The sequence below is a fragment of the Poromitra crassiceps genome, assembly GCF_964638095.1.
Source record: "Poromitra crassiceps genome assembly, chromosome: 15".
Classification (NCBI taxonomy): Eukaryota; Metazoa; Chordata; class Actinopteri; order Beryciformes; family Melamphaidae; genus Poromitra; species Poromitra crassiceps.
In genome coordinates this window covers 20,534,029-20,555,806 of record NC_139634.1, presented here as the reverse complement: position 1 = coordinate 20,555,806, position 21,778 = coordinate 20,534,029, and the positions used below count along the sequence as shown (strand labels likewise).

General features: G+C 43.9%; 1 protein-coding gene across 1 annotated transcript; it reads left to right on the top strand.

Moving 5' to 3' along the window:
* The first annotated feature begins 3,360 nt into the window (after nt 1-3,360).
* guf1 (GTP binding elongation factor GUF1) lies at nt 3,361-20,156 on the top strand. Its single transcript, XM_083652414.1, has 17 exons — nt 3,361-3,703; nt 8,122-8,233; nt 8,566-8,714; nt 9,754-9,834; nt 9,920-9,997; nt 10,090-10,173; nt 10,271-10,335; nt 10,426-10,629; nt 13,768-13,907; nt 14,430-14,553; nt 15,026-15,158; nt 16,464-16,607; nt 17,014-17,147; nt 17,521-17,622; nt 19,445-19,564; nt 19,792-19,828; nt 19,938-20,156. The coding sequence occupies exons 1-17, from the start codon at nt 3,518-3,520 to the stop codon at nt 20,070-20,072; spliced, it is 2,028 nt and encodes a 675-aa protein (XP_083508540.1). The 5' UTR covers nt 3,361-3,517; the 3' UTR covers nt 20,073-20,156.
* The last annotated feature ends 1,622 nt before the right edge of the window (nt 20,157-21,778 follow it).

The following is a 21,778-nucleotide window of genomic DNA, read 5'->3' as shown; positions in this document are numbered from 1 at the left end:
CGGACAACCCATAACTACCACAGACACATACAAATTCCTGGGCACCCACATCAGCAACACACTCAAATGGGACAATAACACCAGTCACATAATCAAAAAGGCCAATCAAAGACTATTCCACCTCCGGCAGCTCAAAAAATTCAAAATCAAACGCAATCTGCTCCTCCAGTTCTACACAGCCATCCTCGAAAGCATCCTCACCTCTTCCGACCATAACAGTCTGGTACGGCAGTCTGGACAGTCATTCACGAAACAAACTACAACGCATAATCAAAAAAGCTTAAAAAATCATAGGCACCCCACTCCCATCACTAGACTCACTCTACCATAAACGCACAATCACAAGAGCACAAAAGATCATTTCTGACTCATCTCACCCAGCTAACCACCTGTTCCAACTGTTGCCCTCTGGCCGGCGCTATAGATCCATTTCCACCAAAACAACCTGGTTCAAAAACAGCTTTTTCCCCACTGCCATCAGGTCACTGAACTCCACCCACTCCTGAAGCAATACCCCATCCATAATTTCTGTTCATGTTGAATGTCCTGTATTTGTCTTTATATGCTACCTGTACTGTCTGTGTAGTTTTCATATCTGTACTGTCCATGTTTTTTCTGCTGACACAGCAGCTATTGTGCTATATGTTGTGCAGTCCTTAATAAATGAATCTGAATCTGAATCTACTAGGTTGGTTATATAGCCTACATATTTATAGCCTACCATACTACACACAAACACACTTGTGTCTTAGCTCCTAGGTTTTGGTTTCTCTTTCATGGCACGCGTGGTTTCGTTTTTGAGTAAAACTTTTACCACAAAGTGAACTATTAAATGGTTTATCTCCTGTGTGGATTATCATGTGTCTTATCAAGTTTCCTTCAAGACCAAAACCTTTACTACAGACTGAGCAAATAAATTGCTTATCTCCTGTGTGGACTATCATGTGTCTCTTCAAGTCTCCTTCACGAACAAAATCTTTACCACAGACTGAGCAAATATATGGTTTATCTCCTGTGTGTTTTATCATGTGTTCCTTCAATTGTCCTTTTCGACCAAAGCTTTTACCACAGACTGAGCAAATACATTGCTTATCTCCTGTGTGGACTATCATGTGTCTCTTCAAGTCTCCTTCACGAACAAAATCTTTACCACAGACTGAGCAAATATATGGTTTATCTCCTGTGTGGATTATCATGTGTCTTATCAAGTTTCCTTCAAGACCAAAACCTTTACTACAGACTGAGCAAATAAATTGCTTATCTCCTGTGTGGACTATCATGTGTCTCTTCAAGTCTCCTTCACGAACAAAATCTTTACCACAGACTGAGCAAATATATGGTTTATCTCCTGTGTGTTTTATCATGTGTTCCTTCAATTGTCCTTTTCGACCAAAGCTTTTACCACAGACTGAGCAAGTAAATTGTTTATCTCCTGTGTGGATTATCATGTGATTCTTCAAGTTTCGTTCATGAACAAATTTTTTACCACAGACTGAGCAAATATATGGTTTATCTTCTGTGTGGATTATCATGTGTCTTATCAAGTTTCCTTCAAGACCAAAACCTTTACTACAGACTGAGCAAATAAATTGCTTATCTCCTGTGTGGACTATCATGTGTCTCTTCAAGTCTCCTTCACGAACAAAATCTTTACCACAGACTGAGCAAATATATGGTTTATCTCCTGTGTGTTTTATCATGTGTTCCTTCAATTGTCCTTTTCGACCAAAGCTTTTACCACAGACTGAGCAAATAAATTGTTTGTCTCCTGTGTGGATTATCATGTGATTCTTCAAGTTTCGTTCATGAACAAATTTTTTACCACAGACTGAACAATTACATTGTTTATGTCCTGTGTGGACTATCCTGTGTGTCTTCAAGCTTGATCTATAACCAAAACCTTTACCACAGACTGAGCAAATATATGGTTTATCTCCTGTGTGTTTTATCATGTGAGTCTTCAAGTCTCCTTCATGACCAAAACCTTTACCACAGACTGAGCAATTAAATGGATTATCTCCTGTGTGGAATACCATGTGTTTCTTCAAGTTTCCTTTTTTACTAAAACTTTTACCACAGACTGAACAATTAAATGGTTTATCTCCTGTGTGGATTATCATGTGTTTCTTCAAGCGTCCCTTTTTACTAAAATGTTTACCACAAACTGTGCAACAGAAGTTTTTCTTCCTAAGAACTTCACTGTTTTTCTGTGAGTCTAAACCTGACTGAGCCTCACTAGTTTCCATCCATTCATGATCACTGTCTTCAGTTTCAGGTTCATAACCGTCTGAAGTCTTGCCATCACCAGATGGTTGTAAATCATTAGCTAGATCTAAGTTCCTGGATGGTTCTGATACTCCACAGTCCTCTCCATCAGATTCTGTTTTCATCTGTTCAGTTGAGCTGTTGTTTGTTGTCTGGAGGACAACATCCTCAGTTTGGCTTTGATGAAGCTGTGAGGACTGAGGTTTCTCTTCGTCATCTTCACTCTTCACAGGAACAGCAGTGAATGGGAATTTGGTTATATAAGCCTCCTCCAGCCCTTGAAGCTGCTCTCCCTGCTGACTGACCCAGAGTTCCGCTTTAATGTGTGGTGACTCTCGGTCCTCCTGGAGCTGCTCTCTCTCCTGACAGGTCCAGAGTTCCTCCTGTTCCTCTTTAATGTCTGGGGGCTCTGGGTCCAGACCATGTCGATGGTCCAGACTGGGGCTGCACTCTTGCCGCTCAGAGGGGACCCCCTCCCCAAAGACCAACATCTGCTGGAGGCGAAGGCAAGGCTTCTCTGTGTAACCGCACAGCGTCCAGCACTTTTCCTTGTCGGTCGATCTCCTCCTTTGAACGAGTTTCCTCTTCGTACTCTGCTATCCTTCTTCCAAACAGCCTAAATATCTCTTCAATAGACGCAGTTAGGCGCTGCTTCACCAACGCTCTCAGCTGGACTTTAGATATTTACACAGTGGCAATGTCAATGTTGATCATGAACTGTATCATTCAAAGCTCCAATAGCTTCACAGCTAACGTAACGTTAGCTTCACAGCTAACAGAGAGGAGCTTCTTCCTCTCGGAGTTAAACGCAGCCCCGGTTCCAGTTTATAATAATAGTCATACGATTCTTCCGTTTGTAAAATGAAAGTTCTAGAAGAATATAACCGGCAAATACGCTACTGCTACTCCTTTCAAGAAGGTTTGCATCATATGTACCGCCGGGCCGCCATATTGCGCTAACGCTCCATATGGCTTAAAAAAACTCACGTCAACAACATTTCCCAGAAATCTTTGCGGTGACCTGTCACCCCAAAATGGCAGCACACAAGCGGCTCATGCATTATCGCTAGGCTTTTATTTATTTATTTTGAAGATTCGTGTGTTTGTCGTCGTGACAGTCACTTTATGAAGCTGAACAAATCGTCCAGTAATGCGATAAGAGCGCATACTGTGTTGACGTCAGTCCAGGGAAATTCTACAGTAAACGTTTAGCTTGTTTCTAGTGCTGTTGCTAGCTAGAGCTAGAGAGAACATGTCATTTTCTCTTATCAAACGGTGGTGTGAAACACCAATTTTAAGACGTCTTTTAGAGTTCAAACTTTACAGAAGGAAGGTCCATAACTATAATATGACCCATGTAACGTTCAGGCACCGCTGGATGAAAAACCTGCCCGTCTTTTCCAGCAGCTGCAAGAATTTCAGCACGCAAACCGACAAGGTAACGAGTGACATAATGTTACTGTCCCAAGCAGCACTTATAACTGTTTCACTACTGTCACTTCGTGTTGTACTTCTTCCAAAACTCAACAGTATAAATCTGTCTTAAAGAGCTTCGTTATTCAAAGGCGACTTTGACAGTACCAATAAAGGCACCAGAACTGTTTTCATTTGTGTTGAATATCAGTCCAGCTCTCAAATCCAGTAACGTAATACTAATAATAATCATCATTTTATTTATAAAGCGCTTTTCAATTACCCACAGACGCTGACACAGTATGAGTACATAGAAAACAAGGTCACAACAGGCAACAGATACAAGTAACAATTAAGACATCGATCAGGGATATATGGAAACAGTGGGGAGGGAGGGAGAGTGTGGGAGGAACAGGAGCCAGACAGAAGAGAGGGAAGTGGAAAAAGGGGAGGAGGCGAGGTAGGAAGAGGTGGTTAACACTTTCAGTGCCACGGCCCTTGGGCAAAAGGTTGCTTGCTGTGCCACATAGGCCGCAATGCATTTTAAAACAGTCATATCATTTCTTTAATAATTACTATGTAAACACTGAACACGCACAAATAACGATGAGACTCTCTTCTATCACCTGCAAAAAAAAGTTTATTGATCCCATTTTCCGTTCTTTAGTTATGAGCCGGAGAAGATAGCTTGATCGAACGAAAAACAGAGCTTTTTTTCTACGAGCTGAGATAATGAGCCTTTTGTGAAATTAAACATTTCAAGCAGATCACTGACTCTGAAGCTAATTTTCTGATGTAGTCACACCTCAAAAATAATTTCCTTCAATAAAACAGTGAAGGCAAGGGAATTTTGTTTGGAAGAATAATATTTTTAGCTGAAACCAGCAGCGCTGGCCAGGGGCGGTTTTAGCATCAGAGCTTTGGGTGGGCTCAGCCCACCCAAAGGTCATGGACCACTGAACCCCTAGGGGGGTCCGGGGGCATGCCCCCCCGGAAGAAAATTTTGTGCAGTTTCAAGTAAAAATGGATCAAACTGGTGCACTTTAAGATCAAAATGAAGAGACTAGATCTATGAAGAACTACACACATCAATATCTTCTTTACCACTCTGTGGTTTTCCAGCGATGAAAAAATAATTGTTTCCCTATATATACTATATATATTCTGCATACAAGTTACTATATGGTAGAATTATGCTTGCATAAATAATACCAAAATCACTTCAGGGGAGTTTCAAGTAAAGTAACATTTTGCTCAAAAGGGAACTTCCTAACTTATTGGCTGGAATAATATTCCGACAAGATAATAATATACTGTAAGCACTAAAGCAGGAGTTTGCAGTCAACTAGTTGAAATTAATGTGGCAGTATTTGTGGGGGTCAAAATCTATGTAGGGTATACCACCACAAATAGATCAGTGTATGGGAAACACCGACTATTAAATTGTGTGACTAGAAAGACACCAATAAATCTGAGAAAATGTACTTTAATTTTGAACGGTGGCATTACAAATGGTATTATGAAATTATTGTGGGAAAAAATAAGAATGCCACTTTTTTTAACTTTAAGCAGAAAATTAAAAAATAGTTTTAAAGCAAAAATAATTAATAAATAAAGATCATTTTAACATTGGCTCAACCAGCCCATCTTACTGACCACCAGGGGTCCTGGTCCTTAATCCCTTTTTATTACTACCATGCCACTGGTACTGTACACAAACAAGGCTGTTTAAATATCTGCCTTGCACTCCCTTAGAGGGAAATAACAAGCCTGTAAGAACTTTTATTGAGATACTGAACTAACATCACAGCAAGACATAAGTGATGGCATGCACGCATGTTAAGCTATCGTCATCATCACATCAGACAGGCTGTGTAAAGCAGCCACTTGCGATTCTGAAGGGCTTAATTTCATTCAGATAACAAGGGACCCATTTGAAAATATGTTTGTCACTTATGCCCATATGTTTCTCAAAAAACATTGCATCCATTTACACCCGCTTTACTGCGAGCTAGCATGACATGGCTGGCTGGAGCCATGGTAGCCTACCTACCTTCCTCCAGTCCACCTGTTTGTCTGGCAGGCACAGCGACAAGTTCTTTTGTTTAGCCTACGAAACAACGTTACGCGCTAACTTGTATATCAATATGCGCTAATTAAGTAACTACTAACGACTCTGACTGCTCAATGCTCACCTCACAGTTTCATTGATCATGAGTGGGGAGAACGATTGTGTGGACTGTGGAGGACCACTTCGCTGCTGTAGCCTACTGTGTGTGTGACCTGTGTGAAGTGATGTGGGATTAGGCAGATAGATGGAGGAGGGAGCGCCTGCGCAGCCGCGGTTCTAGAAACTTTTCGGGTGGGCTGAACCCCCCTAAATTTTTGTCTCAGCCCACCCTAAGAACATAGAGGGGGGGGGGAACATGCACACAGCGCATAGAGTGTAGTCAGAAACTGCTACTAATGACCACCATGGATTTGGAGAGAAAAAAAAAAAAAAAAAAAAAAAAGTTTTTTTTGCCTCTATTTTTTTGGGTGGGCTGAGACTATTTTTGGGTGGGCTAAAGCCCACCCAAAAACGGCCTAGAACCGCCCCTGGCGCTGGCGCCTGCATGCGCTGCTGGTTGCAGCTTCTTGCTGATCTTTTGCTGCTGGTGGGCATCGGATATTCTGGCTTGCGTTTGCCAACCCTGTCCTGCTGTCTGGGTCTGTGTTGTGTACTTGGCTCTGCGTGCCCACCTCCCCCCCTCCTCCTCCCCCCCCCCCCCCCCGTTGTGGGCGGAGTGTCTCTCTGCTCTGCTGTTTTCTCGTTTTCTCTGCCTGTGCTCAGCACTGAAAAAGTCAGCTAGATCCTGCTTTTTTACAGCCGCGTGTACCAGCTCCCATGCTTCGAGTTGAGAATAATAACAAATCCACGGCTGATCATGTGTTGCAGCGGACACGGAGGCTGTTGCAGCGGACATCGAGGTGCTCAATTGTGATAGCAGATTGGCTGCTGCAGGGGCACAGCTAAACGTTGCTTCAATGAAGCCGCTGCATACGGACGGATGCGATGCGATTTCCTTCCCCCCAATGACTTCTTCTGTGTGTTTCACTCCACGTTCTCTCATCTGGAGAGCGCTGTCGCCACCTAAGGGTTCTGTAAAATAGGTTAGACACATTCAATACCTCTGAATATTGTAAGAGGCGATGTAAGAGGCATAGATCGACACCCCCCCGTCAAAAAAAAAAAATCGAGTTATGACGCCATTTGGCGTCGCTGGCACTGTACGGTAAATTTCTAATGACGCCATATGGCGTCGCTGGCACTGAATGTGTTAAGGGTATGGGAGGTTGTAAGCTTGGGAGAACAGGTAGGTTTTGAGTCCGGATTTAAAAGTGGGGAGTGAAGGTGAGTCTCTGATAGGCTGGGGGAGGGAATTCCAGAGTCGGGGTGCAGCTCTCGAGAATGCTCGATCTCCAAAGCTTTTCAGTTTGGATGGTGGAACGGTGAGGGGAACAGTAGATGAGGATCGGAGGGTACGGTTAGGGCGATGGGGGAGAAGGAGGTCAGTCAGATAAGGGGTGACAAGGCTATGGAGGGCTTTGAAGGTGAGGAGGAGTAGTTTGCGTTCTTTGATGGGGAGCCAGTGGAGGGAATGGAGGACAGGAGTGATGTGATCACGGGTGTTTGTGAGCAGGCGGGCAGCTGAGTTCTGAACCATCTGGAGTCTATGGAGGGAGCGGGAGGTGATGCCAGTGAGGAGGGAGTTGCAATAGTCCAGATGGGAGGAGATGAAGGCATGGATGAGGGATTCAGCAGCAGGGGGAGAGAGGCAGTGTCTGATTTTTGCAATGTTGCGGAGGTGGAAGTAAGAGGTCTTGATGATGGAGCTGACATGGGGATCAAATGAGAGGGTGGGGTCCAGGATGAAGCCAAGGTTGTGAGCCAGGGGGAAGGGGGTGATGGTTGTGTGTGTTGTCAATGGTGAGTGAGATGGGTCCGGTTTTGCTGTGTGGATTTGGTCCCGATGAGAAGAAGTTCTGTCTTGTCACTGTTGAGTTTGAGGACGTTGTGGGTGAGCCAGGTTTGTATTGCAGAAATGCAGGTTTCGATGTGGGTGAGGGGTGGGTTCCGAGTGGATTTTGTGCTGATGTAGATCTGGGTGTCGTCGGCGTAGCAGTGGAAGTCCATGTTGAATTTGCGGATGATGTGGCCGAGGACTGAGCCTTGGGGGGACCCCTTGCGTGACAGAGGAGAGGGTGGAGGTGTGACCGGAGAGGGAGATTAACTGTTGTCTGTTATCTCTTTGACATCAGTTGATCAAAGTTTAGGTTCTATAGTTTATTAACTGAGTTGGTCCATTCAGAAAAAGGCATAGAGATTGAACTCTGCAAAATATAAATATAGGCTATGTGAATTCTGTTTGAAGATGGATCACTATTTCCTTTGCTTTGAAGGACGCTGTGGACTTGTCCAAGTTCCCTGTGGAAAGAATCAGGAATTTTAGCATCATTGCCCATATTGACCACGGGAAAAGCACTTTGGCTGACAGGCTGCTGGAGATGACAGGTGTGTTTACTCACCACACAACATTGTTGCTCTTTTTCTGTCCATCATCATCAGTAAAATGGAAAGATTGTTGTTGAAGTTCCCATGACTTGTGGGGTCTCTCTCTGTACAGAATGAATCTCTCTCTCTGTCTCTGTCTCTCTCTCTCTCTGTACAGAATTAATCTCTCTCTGTCTCTGTCTCTCTCTCTCTCTGTACAGAATGACGGAGAAAGTCAGCCATTGGGTTTAAGTTGTAGTTCACCATGTCAGACTTTCATAGGTGGCTGAGAAAACAAGCAACGTCTGTGAAGATGAATAAGTGTAATATTTAATATCTTCATTGACAAACAGGAGCCATTGCAAAGACTGAGAAGAACAGACAGGTGTTGGACAAGCTGCAGGTGGAGCGAGAGAGAGGGATAACGGTGAAGGCCCAAACAGCCTCGTTGTTTTACAGCCACCAGGGGGAGCAGTATCTCCTGAACCTCATCGACACACCGGCAAGTCAGCTGCCTCAGCTAGACAGCTATACAGTCAATGGCTGGGTGGGATGTCTGGAAAGATGGACCCAAAGAAGTTTTACTGATTTACTGCACCAAGTATACAGGGTTTAGACCTGAATACACAGGGTCACAGACAGACACACATGAGATACATGAGCCTTTTTAACGTGAAAAAAGTTGGATAATGCAGCTTTAACTGTACAGCGTCAATATGTCGATGGTCAATCCTCTCTTACAAAATGCACCATCAAAGTGGGGTCCAGGGGTCCTTGAGGGGGTTCCAGGGGTTCCCTAGCAAAAAGGGCGATCATTTATTTTTTACTATAATTCCACCCGACGGCTTTAGCTCAGGAGGTAGAGCGGGTCGGCCAATGACGCAAGGGTTGGCGGTTCGATCCCTGCTCCCTCCCAGCTGCTGTCGTTGTGTCCTTGGGCAAGACACTTAACCCTCCTTGCTCCCGATGGTGTGTAGGCACCCTGCGTGGCAGCCTGCCGCCATCGGTGTATGAATGGGTGAATGTAGACTACCTACTGATTGTAAAGCGCTTTGGATAAAAGCGCTATATAAATGCAGGCCATTTACCATTTACCATTTACCACCCATAAGTAACACAATGACAGAATGTATGACTGCTTTGGTCATGGGTTCCATGACTGTTATAAAACATTTAAAAGCAAAAGATTGTATCAGAGGGGGGACCCTGGGAGGAAATCTTATCAGATCGGGGACCCTGGGACAAAATCTGATCAACTGGGGGTCTGTGGGCTAATTTGCATCAGTTAGGGGCCCTTGATGTGAAAACGTTTGAGAACCACAGCTCAATAAACTTCGACCATAAATTACCTCTTCCTGCAAAAGTGAATAATCGATCAATTGTCATAAGGAGAGAAACATGAAAAAGCTGCCTGCTGCACTTCTGACATTCAGAGTTATTAGAATCTTTTTTTTTACCGGTTACTTTTCTGTCAAGATGATTTATTTCTGTGCTGCACTACAGAATCTTTTTTTTACCTGAAATGTTCTCCCTCTTCCCAGGGTCACGTCGACTTCAGCTATGAGGTGTCCAGATCCATTTCTGCATGCCAAGGCGTTCTGTTGATTGTCGATGCCAACCAGGTGTGCAGCCAGATCCTTTGGTACCAGTTGTCCTTGTTGATTTATGCGGATCATGCAACCATTCATGTTTTGTCGACATGTGCAGGGGATTCAAGCACAGACGGTGGCCAACTTCTACCTGGCGTTCGAAGCTCAGCTGACCATCATTCCCGTCATCAACAAGGTAAATACAGACCTACCAATGTTTACTTTATGGACATGCAGTATTTTCCATTTGCCTGTATGTGACAAGTCAATCCATTCTGTCATTTTTAGATTGATTTAAAAAATGCCGACCCAGAGAGGGTGGAGTTACAGATTGAAAAGGTGTTTGATATTCCTCGTGAAGAGTGCATTAGGGTGAGTTGGAGCGCATGCAAGCTGCTTTTTTAATTACGCTTTTTGAATCAAAGTTTTGAGAAACGTCTCTTCATCTACAATCTCACTTTCTCTTAAGATTTCGGCTAAACTTGGAACGAATGTTGAGCGAGTTCTCCAAGAAGTCGTGAGCAGAATTCCCCCGTAAGTTGGCTCAGTTGGTTTCTTTTCTCATGTGAGAGGAGTTTGACACATTTGAAATACATTTTTGGACTTCTGTTTTTCCATCCTCAGACCCACGGCTCGTGTTGACGAGCCATTTAAAGCCCTGGTGTTCGACTCCACTTTCGACCACTACAGAGGAGTGGTGGCTAACATCGCCGTGTTTGGAGGCCAAGTCCGAAAAGGCAACAAAATCGTGTCGGCTCACTTCGGCAAAACGTACGAGGTCAATGAGCTGGGGCTCCTGCGACCAGACGAGTACCCAACTGACCGACTGTACGTCCACTTATCCTCACCTCATCTCAGCCGTCTCCTCTCTTAGGGTCCACGTTCAATTTTGTCAGTTTAACGATGCAAAATCCCATAGTGCCTCTGTTAGAGAGACGTGCTTAGTGCCTCTGTCAGAGAGACATGCTTAGTGTCTCTGTTAGAGAGACGTGCTTAGTGTCTCTGTCAGAGAGACGTGCTTAGTGCCTCTGTCAGAGAGACATGCTTAGTGTCTCTGTCAGAGAGACATGCTTAGTGTCTCTGTCAGAGAGACATGCTTAGTGCCTCTGTCAGAGAGACGTGCTTAGTGTCTCTGTTAGAGAGACGTGCTTAGTGTCTCTGTCAGAGAGACGTGCTTAGTGTCTCTGTCAGAGAGACATGCTTAGTGTCTCTGTCAATGAGACGTGCTTAGTGTCTCTGTCAGAGAGACGTGCTTAGTGTCTCTGTCAGAGAGACGTGCTTAGTGTCTCTGTCAGAGAGACGTGCTTAGTGTCTCTGTCAGAGAGACGTGCTTAGTGTCTCTGTCAAAGAGACGTGCTTAGTGTCTCTGTCAGATAGACATGCTTAGTGTCTCTGTCAGAGAGACGTGCTTAGTGTCTCTGTCAGAGAGACGTGCTTAGTGTCTCTGTCAAAGAGACGTGCTTAGTGTCTCTGTCAGAGAGACGTGCTTAGTGTCTCTGTCAGAGAGACGTGCTTAGTGTCTCTGTCAAAGAGACGTGCTTAGTGTCTCTGTCAGAGAGACGTGCTTAGTGCCTCTGTCAGAGAGACGTGCTTAGTGTCTCTGTCAGAGAGACGTGCTTAGTGTCTCTGTCAGAGAGACGTGCTTAGTGTCTCTGTCAGAGAGACGTGCTTAGTGTCTCTGTCAGAGAGACGTGCTTAGTGTCTCTGTCAGAGAGACGTGCTTAGTGCCTCTGTCAAAGAGACGTGCTGTGTCTCTGTCAGAGAGACGTGCTTAGTGTCTCTGTCAGAGAGACGTGCTGTGTCTCTGTCAGAGAGACGTGCTTAGTGTCTCTGTCAGAGAGACGTGCTTAGTGTCTCTGTCAGAGAGACGTGCTTAGTGTCTCTGTCAGAGAGACGTGCTTAGTGTCTCTGTCAAAGAGACGTGCTTAGTGCCTCTGTCAGAGAGACGTGCTTAGTGTCTCTGTCAGAGAGACGTGCTTAGTGTCTCTGTCCAAGAGACGTGCTGTGTCTCTGTCAGAGAGACGTGCTTAGTGTCTCTGTCAGAGAGACGTGCTGTGTCTCTGTCAAAGAGACGTGCTTAGTGTCTCTGTCAAAGAGACGTGCTGTGTCTCTGTCAGAGAGACGTGCTTAGTGTCTCTGTCAAAGAGACGTGCTGTGTCTCTGTCAGAGAGACGTGCTTAGTGCCTCTGTCAGAGAGACGTGCTTAGTGTCTCTGTCAGAGAGACATGCTTAGTGTCTCTGTCAGAGAGACGTGCTTAGTGCCTCTGTTAGAGAGACGTGCTTAGTGTCTCTGTCAGAGAGACGTGCTTAGTGCCTCTGTCAGAGAGATGTGCTTAGTGCCTCTGTCAGAGAGACGTGCCTAGTGTCTCTGTCAGAGAGACGTGCTTAGTGTCTCTGTCAGAGAGACGTGTTTAGTGTCTCTGTCAAAGAGACGTGCTGTGTCTCTGTCAGAGAGACGTGCTTAGTGTCTCTGTCAGAGAGACGTGCTTAGTGTCTCTGTCAAAGAGACGTGCTTAGTGTCTCTGTTAGAGAGACGTGCTTAGTGTCTCTGTCAGAGAGACGTGCTTAGTGTCTCTGTCAAAGAGACGTGCTTAGTGTCTCTGTCAGAGAGACGTGCTTAGTGTCTCTGTCAGAGAGACGTGCTTAGTGTCTCTGTCAGAGAGACGTGCTTAGTGTCTCTGTCAGAGAGACGTGCTTAGTGTCTCTGTCAGAGAGACGTGCTTAGTGTCTCTGTCAATGAGACGTGCTTAGTGCCTCTGTTAGAGAGACGTGCTTAGTGTCTCTGTCAGAGAGACGTGCTTAGTGTCTCTGTCAGAGAGACGTGCTTAGTGTCTCTGTCAGAGAGACGTGCTTAGTGCCTCTGTCAGAGAGACGTGCTTAGTGTCTCTGTCAGAGAGACGTGCTTAGTGTCTCTGTCAGAGAGACGTGCTTAGTGTCTCTGTCAGAGAGACGTGCTTAGTGTCTCTGTCAATGAGACGTGCTTAGTGTCTCTGTCAGAGAGACGTGCTTAGTGTCTCTGTCAGAGAGACGTGCTTAGTGTCTCTGTCAGAGAGACGTCTCTGTCAGAGAGACGTGCTTAGTGTCTCTGTCAGAGAGACGTCTCTGTCAGAGAGACGTGCTTAGTGTCTCTGTCAGAGAGACGTGCTTAGTGTCTCTGTCAGAGAGACGTGCTTAGTGTCTCTGTCAGAGAGACGTGCTTAGTGTCTCTGTCAGGGAGACGTGCTTAGTGCCTCTGTCAGAGAGACGTGCTTAGTGTCTCTGTCAGAGAGACGTGCTTAGTGTCTCTGTCAGAGAGACGTGCTTGCTTAGTGTCTCTGTCAGAGAGACGTGCTTGCTTAGTGTCTCTGTCAGAGAGACGTGCTTGCTTAGTGTCTCTGTTAGAGAGACGTGCTTAGTGTCTCTGTCAGAGAGACGTGCTTAGTGTCTCTGTCAGAGAGACGTGCTTAGTGTCTCAGAGCGACGTGCTTAGTGTCTCTGTTAGAGAGACGTGCTTAGTGCCTCTGTCAGAGAGACGTGCTTAGTGCCTCTGTCAGAGAGACATGCTTAGTGTCTCTGTCAGAGAGACATGCTTGCAGAATTAGATTCTCAGCGTGATTCAGCATAGCTGCAATTAAAATTCTGTCTGTATGACAAAGGAGATATGAAATATACTAACACTTATAATCTCATTTTGATTCTGACATTTTCCTGGGTGAAATACTTCTCCTAGTTTCCCTTTGAAATCTGAAAGCAATCTCAGTAGAGCTGCCTGGTTCTTAGCAATAAGCATATTTCTGCAGTTTTATTGCAGGGCCTCCACTGTAATAGCCACCGCTCCGTGCAGCCTATTAACACTGAGCTTTTTCCCCCTTCAGTACATAAATGTCATTGCCAAATAAAAAATTGCAGCAAGGGTGGGGCAAACTCAATTTGTAGAAAAAGGCGTCCATATAAACGTTCCCATTAAGTCTCTGGTCTGATGTGCAGGTGTGCCGGCCAAGTGGGCTACATGATAGCGGGGATGAAGGATGTGAAGGAGGCCCAGATCGGTGACACACTTTACCTCCAGCAGCAGCCGGTAGAATCTCTGCCCGGGTTCAAGCCCGCCAAAGCCATGGTGTTCGCTGGTAAGGACACTTCTGACCTGCAGTTGCCGTCTTTCTTTGCCGTCTGTAAAAAGCTTTTCAGAAATTCCGAGCTGGAGTTAAAAAACACTATTCCCGTTTTCCAAATGATGCGTGGAAATGATAGAATGACACGTTTTCTCTCTCTCCATTGCTACGGTCATTACACTTACGTTCAGCACATTATGTAAGCATGTAAACATTTTCATCCAAGTAAGAAACTGCAACACCACATAACGGCAGTGATATGGTACACAATGAGTTGTCATGCTGTAGTCACTAGCGGTTCAAGAGCATTAAGATTAAGGGTTGCCATGTGAATACTTTCCCTGTCATCAAATGTGCCATGGCTCACTAAATACACAGTACATAACATAACATACCAAACTTTGAATATGCTGGGGTGGAATAAATACTGGTATTGTGTTATCATGTCACATGTGTGACTCCAGTACGTAGTGGGTAGGATGTCTGTGCTGTGTGGAGTAATGCATGCTGCTGATATGACCCCTCTCCTCGTCTCAGGGATGTATCCGACGGACCAGTCAGAATACACTGGCCTTCGCAGCGCCATCGAGAGGCTGACCCTGAATGACTCAAGTGTCACAGTGCAGAGAGACAGCAGTCTGGCCCTGGGAGCAGGCTGGAGGTGAGGGCAGCTGCTCACTGCCTGGAATAAGAATACAAGTGGTCCTTTGCGGTATCCCATGGTCATATAGAAAGTGATGGAAAACATACAAAGGGGGGGTTCGGGTTGTAAGACATTGAGCAATGCTGCCACAATAACTTTGGACACTTTCAGGACTTAAAAAACATTGCCGGTTGATAGTTGAATGAACAGCTTTATTAGACCATATAGGAGTTTATTGACAGTTTGCTCGATGAGGTTGACTCAATTATCAATGCAGATGACTGCAGATTTGATTGTACTAGTGGTGGTACTGTGGGCTTAGGAGTGGGACATAGAAAATGGCTGTAGAATATAAATCAGCCTTGAGATGGGATTGCTGTTGAACTCTTTCCAAACAGGCTCTTGGTAATTAAAATCTGAGTATGAATTACAAAAACTAAAATTTAAATGAACCCATGACCCTCCCTGCCCCCCCCCCTCCCCCCTGCAGACTTGGCTTTCTGGGTCTTCTGCACATGGAGGTGTTCAATCAGAGGCTGGAGCAGGAGTACAATGCCTCCGTCATAGTCACCGCGCCCACCGTGCCCTACAAGGCTGTCCTCTCCTCGGCCAAACTCATTAAGGTAAGAGCCGTTTTCTGCTCATATATTTTCTGCTCGAGCGGGGGCGGACACTGTGTCATCTCAGCAGTAAGATCGTTTCCACCGACTCTGGAAATTACGACAAGATGGGGGCGTTCTGCCGGTGTCGTTGGCAGAACTTGGCATGCTTCCCCGTAAAATGACAGTGAGAGATCTGAGAGGACGGGCCTCGCATTTTGTCGCAATGGCAGAATTACAGCCAGTTTCAATGCTTTATACTGTACATGTTGAGTTGTGTTGGAAACAAAGTTTTCTCACCCCGTTAGCAGACTTTTTAAATGTACTTTATGAAAAAGAACATTTAAATCTAATTGTAAGGAGAAATAATTGAATTGTTTTTAGCAGTATGGTAAGACAGACTAGCAATGTAATAAATGTACTAAAGGATTCCCCCCCCTGTAAAACCTTAAAGTCGAACTGAACCCGTTCGTCATGTGCGTTGGGTTAGGGTTAACCCTATTTCAGACTGAAAACATAACTTGTCTGAGATCACAGGTTGAGAGGCGGGTCATAGTAGTAGGTCGATGATTTTATTTAACAATTCTGGGGACCGGATCCTGGCGTGTTCCGCCTCCAAATCGAGTGGGATTCAGCGTGCTGTGGCACTCTCCTCGGGAAGAGCCTGCTGACGCGAGGTTAGTGGCTGAGTGGAGCTCAGCGAGCCGCAGGCAGCCAGCTGCCTTCGTGTTGCTGAGCGGAGAGTGCAGCCCGTCGGCCTGGAATCTCCGAGGTGCGACCCCTGGCTCTCAAGCGCGCGCCATTATCGCTGCTGTAAATACGATATTCCTGGAATGCGCGTTTTAACGAGCCAGTTACATTTCTTTGCATTCTTAGACATTATCGTTTTTGTTTTTTGTTCATGTTTCATACAATTGGCCAAGTTAGTAGTTAGTTTATGGGATAGGAATTCTGCCAGATGACAGGCTAGTGCCTGGTGCCATTTTCTCTTTCTTTTGGAAGAGTTCTAGACGATTTTCACCAATTGTGTTGCTATGGGAACAGTTTGAAACCTAGCTTATTTCCTGTCAGTTATTGTATTAGCAAACTCTGCAGCAGACATGGCTGACACAGGTTAAGACGTGGCGATTCTGACATGGCTGACAGTGTAGGTTAACTTGACTTGTTTTGTATTTAAAGGTAAAATTGCATTGTAATGTCTGCTCTGCACAAGTCTTAAATTAAGTAAGTAAAAACTTAAAACAGGACAGCCTTAGACAACAGACTTTTGGAAAGCTCTTAACCTGTGTCAATTGCAATGGTAAAAATAAAGCCGGGTTGTCCTTGCAGGAGCATGGCAGCGAGGAGATCACCATAGTAAACCCTGCTCAGTTCCCAGACCGCTCGCTTGTGTCTGAGTATCTGGAGCCCCTGGTGTTGGGGACCATTCTTGCTCCAGACACTTACACTGGCAAGATTATGACTCTCTGCTTGGTAAGTCTCTAATATCACTGAATTAATACAGTAGCAACGCCAACATGCAGATACAATTTCACTTCATACAATTATCCAACGCATGTGTTTTGCCTGTTGACCGCCACAAGACAAGTGACAGAACTGCAGAAACTGCACATGATCATGAAGTGACTGTATTTTTTGGAATCTGTATATCGTTATCTGGAACTCCTTCTCTCTGCGTGTTTTCTATGTCTGCTTTCTAAACATGCATCTTTATATGCAAATGTAACAAGGAGAAGAGAGCCACGTTTTCTTTTTCACACCAAAGGGGATGCAGCTTGTGAATAATGTGAGGAAAACGGGCCTGATTCTAAAGCCTGTCAGAAAATGTACCAAAGTCTATCCTTGCTTAAAAAAAAAAATCTTATTTTTCTCCCCAAAGAATCGCAGAGGCATCCAGAAGAACATGCTGTACATTGATGACCATCGTGTAATGATGAAATACGTCTTCCCTTTAAATGAAATTGTTGTGGATTTCTATGACCTCCTCAAATCGCTGTCTTCTGGATATGCCAGGTAAAACAGTGTACTATGTAAATATTGTCTCAAATAATGTATATGAATTAATAGGCTTGTGTTTACCATGTTCAAAGTACCAATTTGAATTCATATAATGAAAATGTTACTACTCGGTAAAAAAAAAAGACTAGTTCCTACACACAGTACATTTGTAATAGTTGAGTCCTGAATGATTTGAAGAAAATCTTTTGCCTCAAATCCTCTTATTGTCATAGTTTTCCTTTTCCTGTACAGTACACGTTTCCCCCTCCTGCCTAGTTCTCAGTGTCAGATAAAGGTCTTGTGAATATGACGTATCACTCTGAAAGCACTCCCTGCTTCTATTAATGGTTGTCCTTCAGTCATTTTGATGTTCTCCTCCATAATGTAGCTTTGATTATGAGAATGCAGGCTACCAGTCTGCTGATCTGATCAAGATGGACATTCTGCTGAATGGGCAATCTGTAGAAGAACTCACCACAATAGTGCACAGGTAAGTTTCAAATAGTAGTGATTCAGATGTTGTTCAGCAAAAGTGACTGAGTTTGTTTTAGTTTTGCGTTAAATATTTTGGCTAAGAAGCTAAGCTCCTCCTCCTCTCACAAACCGCTAATGGTGCTAGAGAGGATCTGCTTATTATCTGTCTCACTGCAATATCTCCCAAAGCAACTCATTATTTACTTATTAACTTATTATTAGCATATTATCTGTCTCACTGCAATATCTCCCAAAGAAACGAATTATTTACTTATTAGCTTATTATTAACTTATTATCTGTCTTACTGCAATATCTCCCAAAGAAACTCATTATTTTGACTGCTATCACAGAAACAACCTTAGAACTCCTCTTTTACTGATTTTGGTGTTTTTACATGACTTCATTGTTTATATGGTGCTTTATTAGTAGGCCCTACAGACCATCAAATCTATTCAACACTCTGGGTTAAGTTGACTTAATAGATAAGTCAACTTATCTATTAAGTTGACTTTATACACCTGACAAGGACTTCATTCCATTTGTGACAAGGACAATAGAGTAAGTCACATGCAAAAAAAGTGATGACCCACAGCAGATCTGTGTTTAAAGTACTTAGCCAGCCAGCGCAGGCTTGGCCAATTGAAGGGCACTGTGCTTCACCAGCGTTGGCTGCTCTGACCGTGTACTGTGTTTACTGTAGGCCCTGGAGCCGAGCCAAGCACACGTGCTGCTGTTCTCTTAAGGGCATCACAGTGGTTCCTTCACGCCACAGCGCTATGAAAAATTACAATACGTGACCGGGGCACAAGCAGGAGAAGGATGCCCTGTCAAGCACAGGAAGCGTTAGTATCGCTCGTTTGGTGGATGTTTTTATCCAAAGCAGTTCACCGTACAGTACTACAAGGGTGTACACTTCTACAATGGGTGGTGCTGGTGGGAACGGAACCCTAAACACTGGCAGTGTTGCTGCATTGCTCTACCCATCGAGTGGTTTTCCCCCCGTCTTCCACGCCCACATGGTGAATTGTAACTTAAGAGGGATGAAACATCTTGGCACTGTGCTCAATGATTACACTCATTGACCGCTTTCATTTAAAGTCAACATTTCAAAGGCCTGAACTCCTCAACTGTTCATCTAAGTCCCCATTTCACATGAAACTAAACTGTTCATGTAAATCCAATTTCACGTGAAACTTGCTGCACACATCCACCTATCCTTACAAATTACACTGATTGGCCGCAAAATTTCAAATAGTTCAATTTTGACTCAACTTGGACAGATGATGCTTTTTACCGATTGGCCCAAGAGGTGCCTGCATCACCCATGTTGGACCACAAGTTTAGTTGTTTGCATTCTGCAATTTTATGCAGTAGAGTTTTTTCTGGATAACAGTGTAACCTGGAGTCCTTCCCTGTAACATAGTGCAAATGTGTGTGTCAACAGAGTTATTACAGTTTGCATGTCACCCCGGCCCATTCAACACTGTTGTAATGGAAGGGTTCACAATCTTTTCAGCCCCCGACCCCCAAAATAACGCTGCCAGAGGCTCGCGACGCCCACCATCCCCGCAGGTCGTTGAAGCATACAAATATTTGTGCGCACATGAGAATTTCGTAGACAAAACAAACAAAATGTAACAATTATGGTTAAAATATGCTCTTTTTCAATAGTTTTTAAATTATATTTCACAGTCTGTAGTTCACTCGTTCTTTCGGCCAATTTCACACTTTCTGGAAATCATCTCACGACCCACCCAGTGGTGTCAGGCGACCCCTCGGGGGCTCCCGACCCCCACTTTGGGAACCACTGTTGTAATGGTCTGTGTTTTCATTCCAGAGATCGGGCATACAGCACTGGGAAAGCCATGTGTGAGCGACTCCAAGACGCCATACCAAGGCAGATGTTTGAGATTGCTGTACAAGCAGCTATTGGGAGTAAGGTCATCGCAAGGGAAACGTAAGTACAAGATCAGGCATTGGCTAAAGGCCTTATTAGGGTCTACAATTACATGAAATAAAACTATAATCTAGAGTGAATACCTGGGTTTATCAGTCATATTTTGTGACCCCCCACCTTTTGTCTAATTGAATACATAATCTCTATTTCTGTAGCATAGGAGCAAATTAGATCTTCATAGAAAGTGTCTTTACCCTTAGATGTGACAATATGTTTCTCTCTTCCAGAATAAAGGCGTACAGAAAAAATGTTCTTGCAAAATGTGTAAGCAGAAATCTTCCTTTCTTCCTGACTCCAAAAGACACCACAAGCCCTCCCTATATACTGTACATTTCTGGTATGCTGCATGTCAACTCTCTTTGTGTCTTTGTAGTACGGGGGCGACATTACACGGAAGATGAAACTATTGAAGAAACAGGCAGAGGGCAAGAAGAAGATGCGGCGTATCGGCAATGTGGAAGTTCCCAAAGACGCCTTCATCAATGTTCTGAAGACGATAGACAAATAGGAAAGTCTGTTAACTTTATTTATGGCACACTATTGCTCAGGGGGTCTTTGTTATGAAAGGCTCTGCTGTAAGTATTTCTCAAAATAAAGCCTCAAACACAAGCAATGTCTTGGACTTGGTTTGGTCTTGTCTATTTTGACTTGAACTTGTCTTGCCCTTGGTTGTTGACTCAAGTTGGATGTTGAAGAGTCTAGTACTGAGCTCTTGCAGATCCTTATGAAACTGCTTAAGCATTTATTAATTTATTTGTGCTTTGTGGTAGGACGTGTATACTGCTTATTGCTCATTTTGGTCTTAGTCTTGGCCTTGACTTGGCATCAACCCTCTCTGGTCCTGGTCGTTTCTCAAACCGGTTTTGGAATTTACTTGAATTCCACTAAAGTAGTCGTGAGTTGACTGCAACCATGGCAGGTTAATGCACTGAGTGTATTTTACCCAGGATGTTTTTCACTATTACAAGGTCACATTTGATCCACTTTTTTGTGTTTTGCTTCTCCTTAAAGGAGAACTTCACTGAAAAACAATGCTGATTTATTTTGCACCCTCTCATGTCAAGATTATGTGCAAAATTTTCCTTCTGGGGTCAATAAAGCACCACATAATTATTAAAAGCATGTAAAAATGTATGTACCCAACATTGAGTTCACTTGCTAAAAGCGGTCCTTTCCTAAACCTCCCCAGTAGATGGCAGCAGCAGCAGCCAAAACGCACAGCAGAGCCAGAGCTAGGAGGGATTTCAGCTTCATCCTGGGCTAATGTCCAATCAGACCATTAGTCTCAGTCGAGTCCCCATAAATGTCAGGTCTTTAAATCACATAGAGCTGTAGAAAGTCCACTTATCTCCTACCTAACAGTTATAGTCGCTTAATGAATATTTCTCATCATCCCTGTGCGCTGCCCTTTGTGCTTGGCAAATTAAAGCAATTCTAACTCGATGACTAATTGATATTTAGCCCTGGTGGCTGGGAGGGAGGACAGAAGGGCAACATTTGGACAATTTCTCTGTTTTAGCAGCATAGCCTATACAGTCAAAGTCCAGTATTTTGACAAGAACACATTGATTTAATTTGGCTGAATATGCTTTAATTGTAAGGTATTTTTAACTATATGTCAGATAAACAGATTTACAGCCAGGTTTGCTCATGGTCTTCAATTTTAGGATTCCGCAAAGTATCTGGATACACTTCAGATTTGATGCTATTTTTAGTATGCAGTCAAATACATCTGTGCAATCACTTAGAGAAGTCTACAACCTGTAAAAAAAACACTAGACACTTCATATTTTACTGCCAATTTCTTGCCTGGCTTTTTGACATTTGTATAAATCAGATGACTCATCTTGGCCGTAAACCTTTATGAAACAGCATGGGCTACATGCTAGGAAAAAAATAAATAAGTGTGAGTTAAGACTAATGAATCACTTTGATGGGTAGGCAGGCCTATGTCTCACTGAACACTATGGGAATTCATAAGTAACCATTGATGATCTGAAACTGTTCTGCCAATGGGAACCATCACTTAAACATATATTGTCATTTTGTAATACTCTCAAAAGAGAGATAATTGTGTAGGATGTTTTAGTAGCTGTTACACAGTTATGGACTAAAATTTAGCCCATACCTGTGTAACAAAGTGTTTAAATTGTATCATTACATTACATTATGTAATGTAAAATTGTATCATTATTGTTGATGCTACTGCTGCTG

Bases quoted from the DNA above. Each gene is read 5' to 3' on its own strand.
- guf1 (XM_083652414.1), top strand. From the start codon at position 3,518: ATGTCATTTTCTCTTATCAAACGGTGGTGTGAAACACCAATTTTAAGA. The intron at 3,704-8,121 runs GTAACGAGTGAC...TTTGCTTTGAAG, and splicing joins TCAGCACGCAAACCGACAAG to GACGCTGTGGACTTGTCCAA. The intron at 17,148-17,520 runs GTAAAACAGTGT...TCCATAATGTAG, and splicing joins CTGTCTTCTGGATATGCCAG to CTTTGATTATGAGAATGCAG.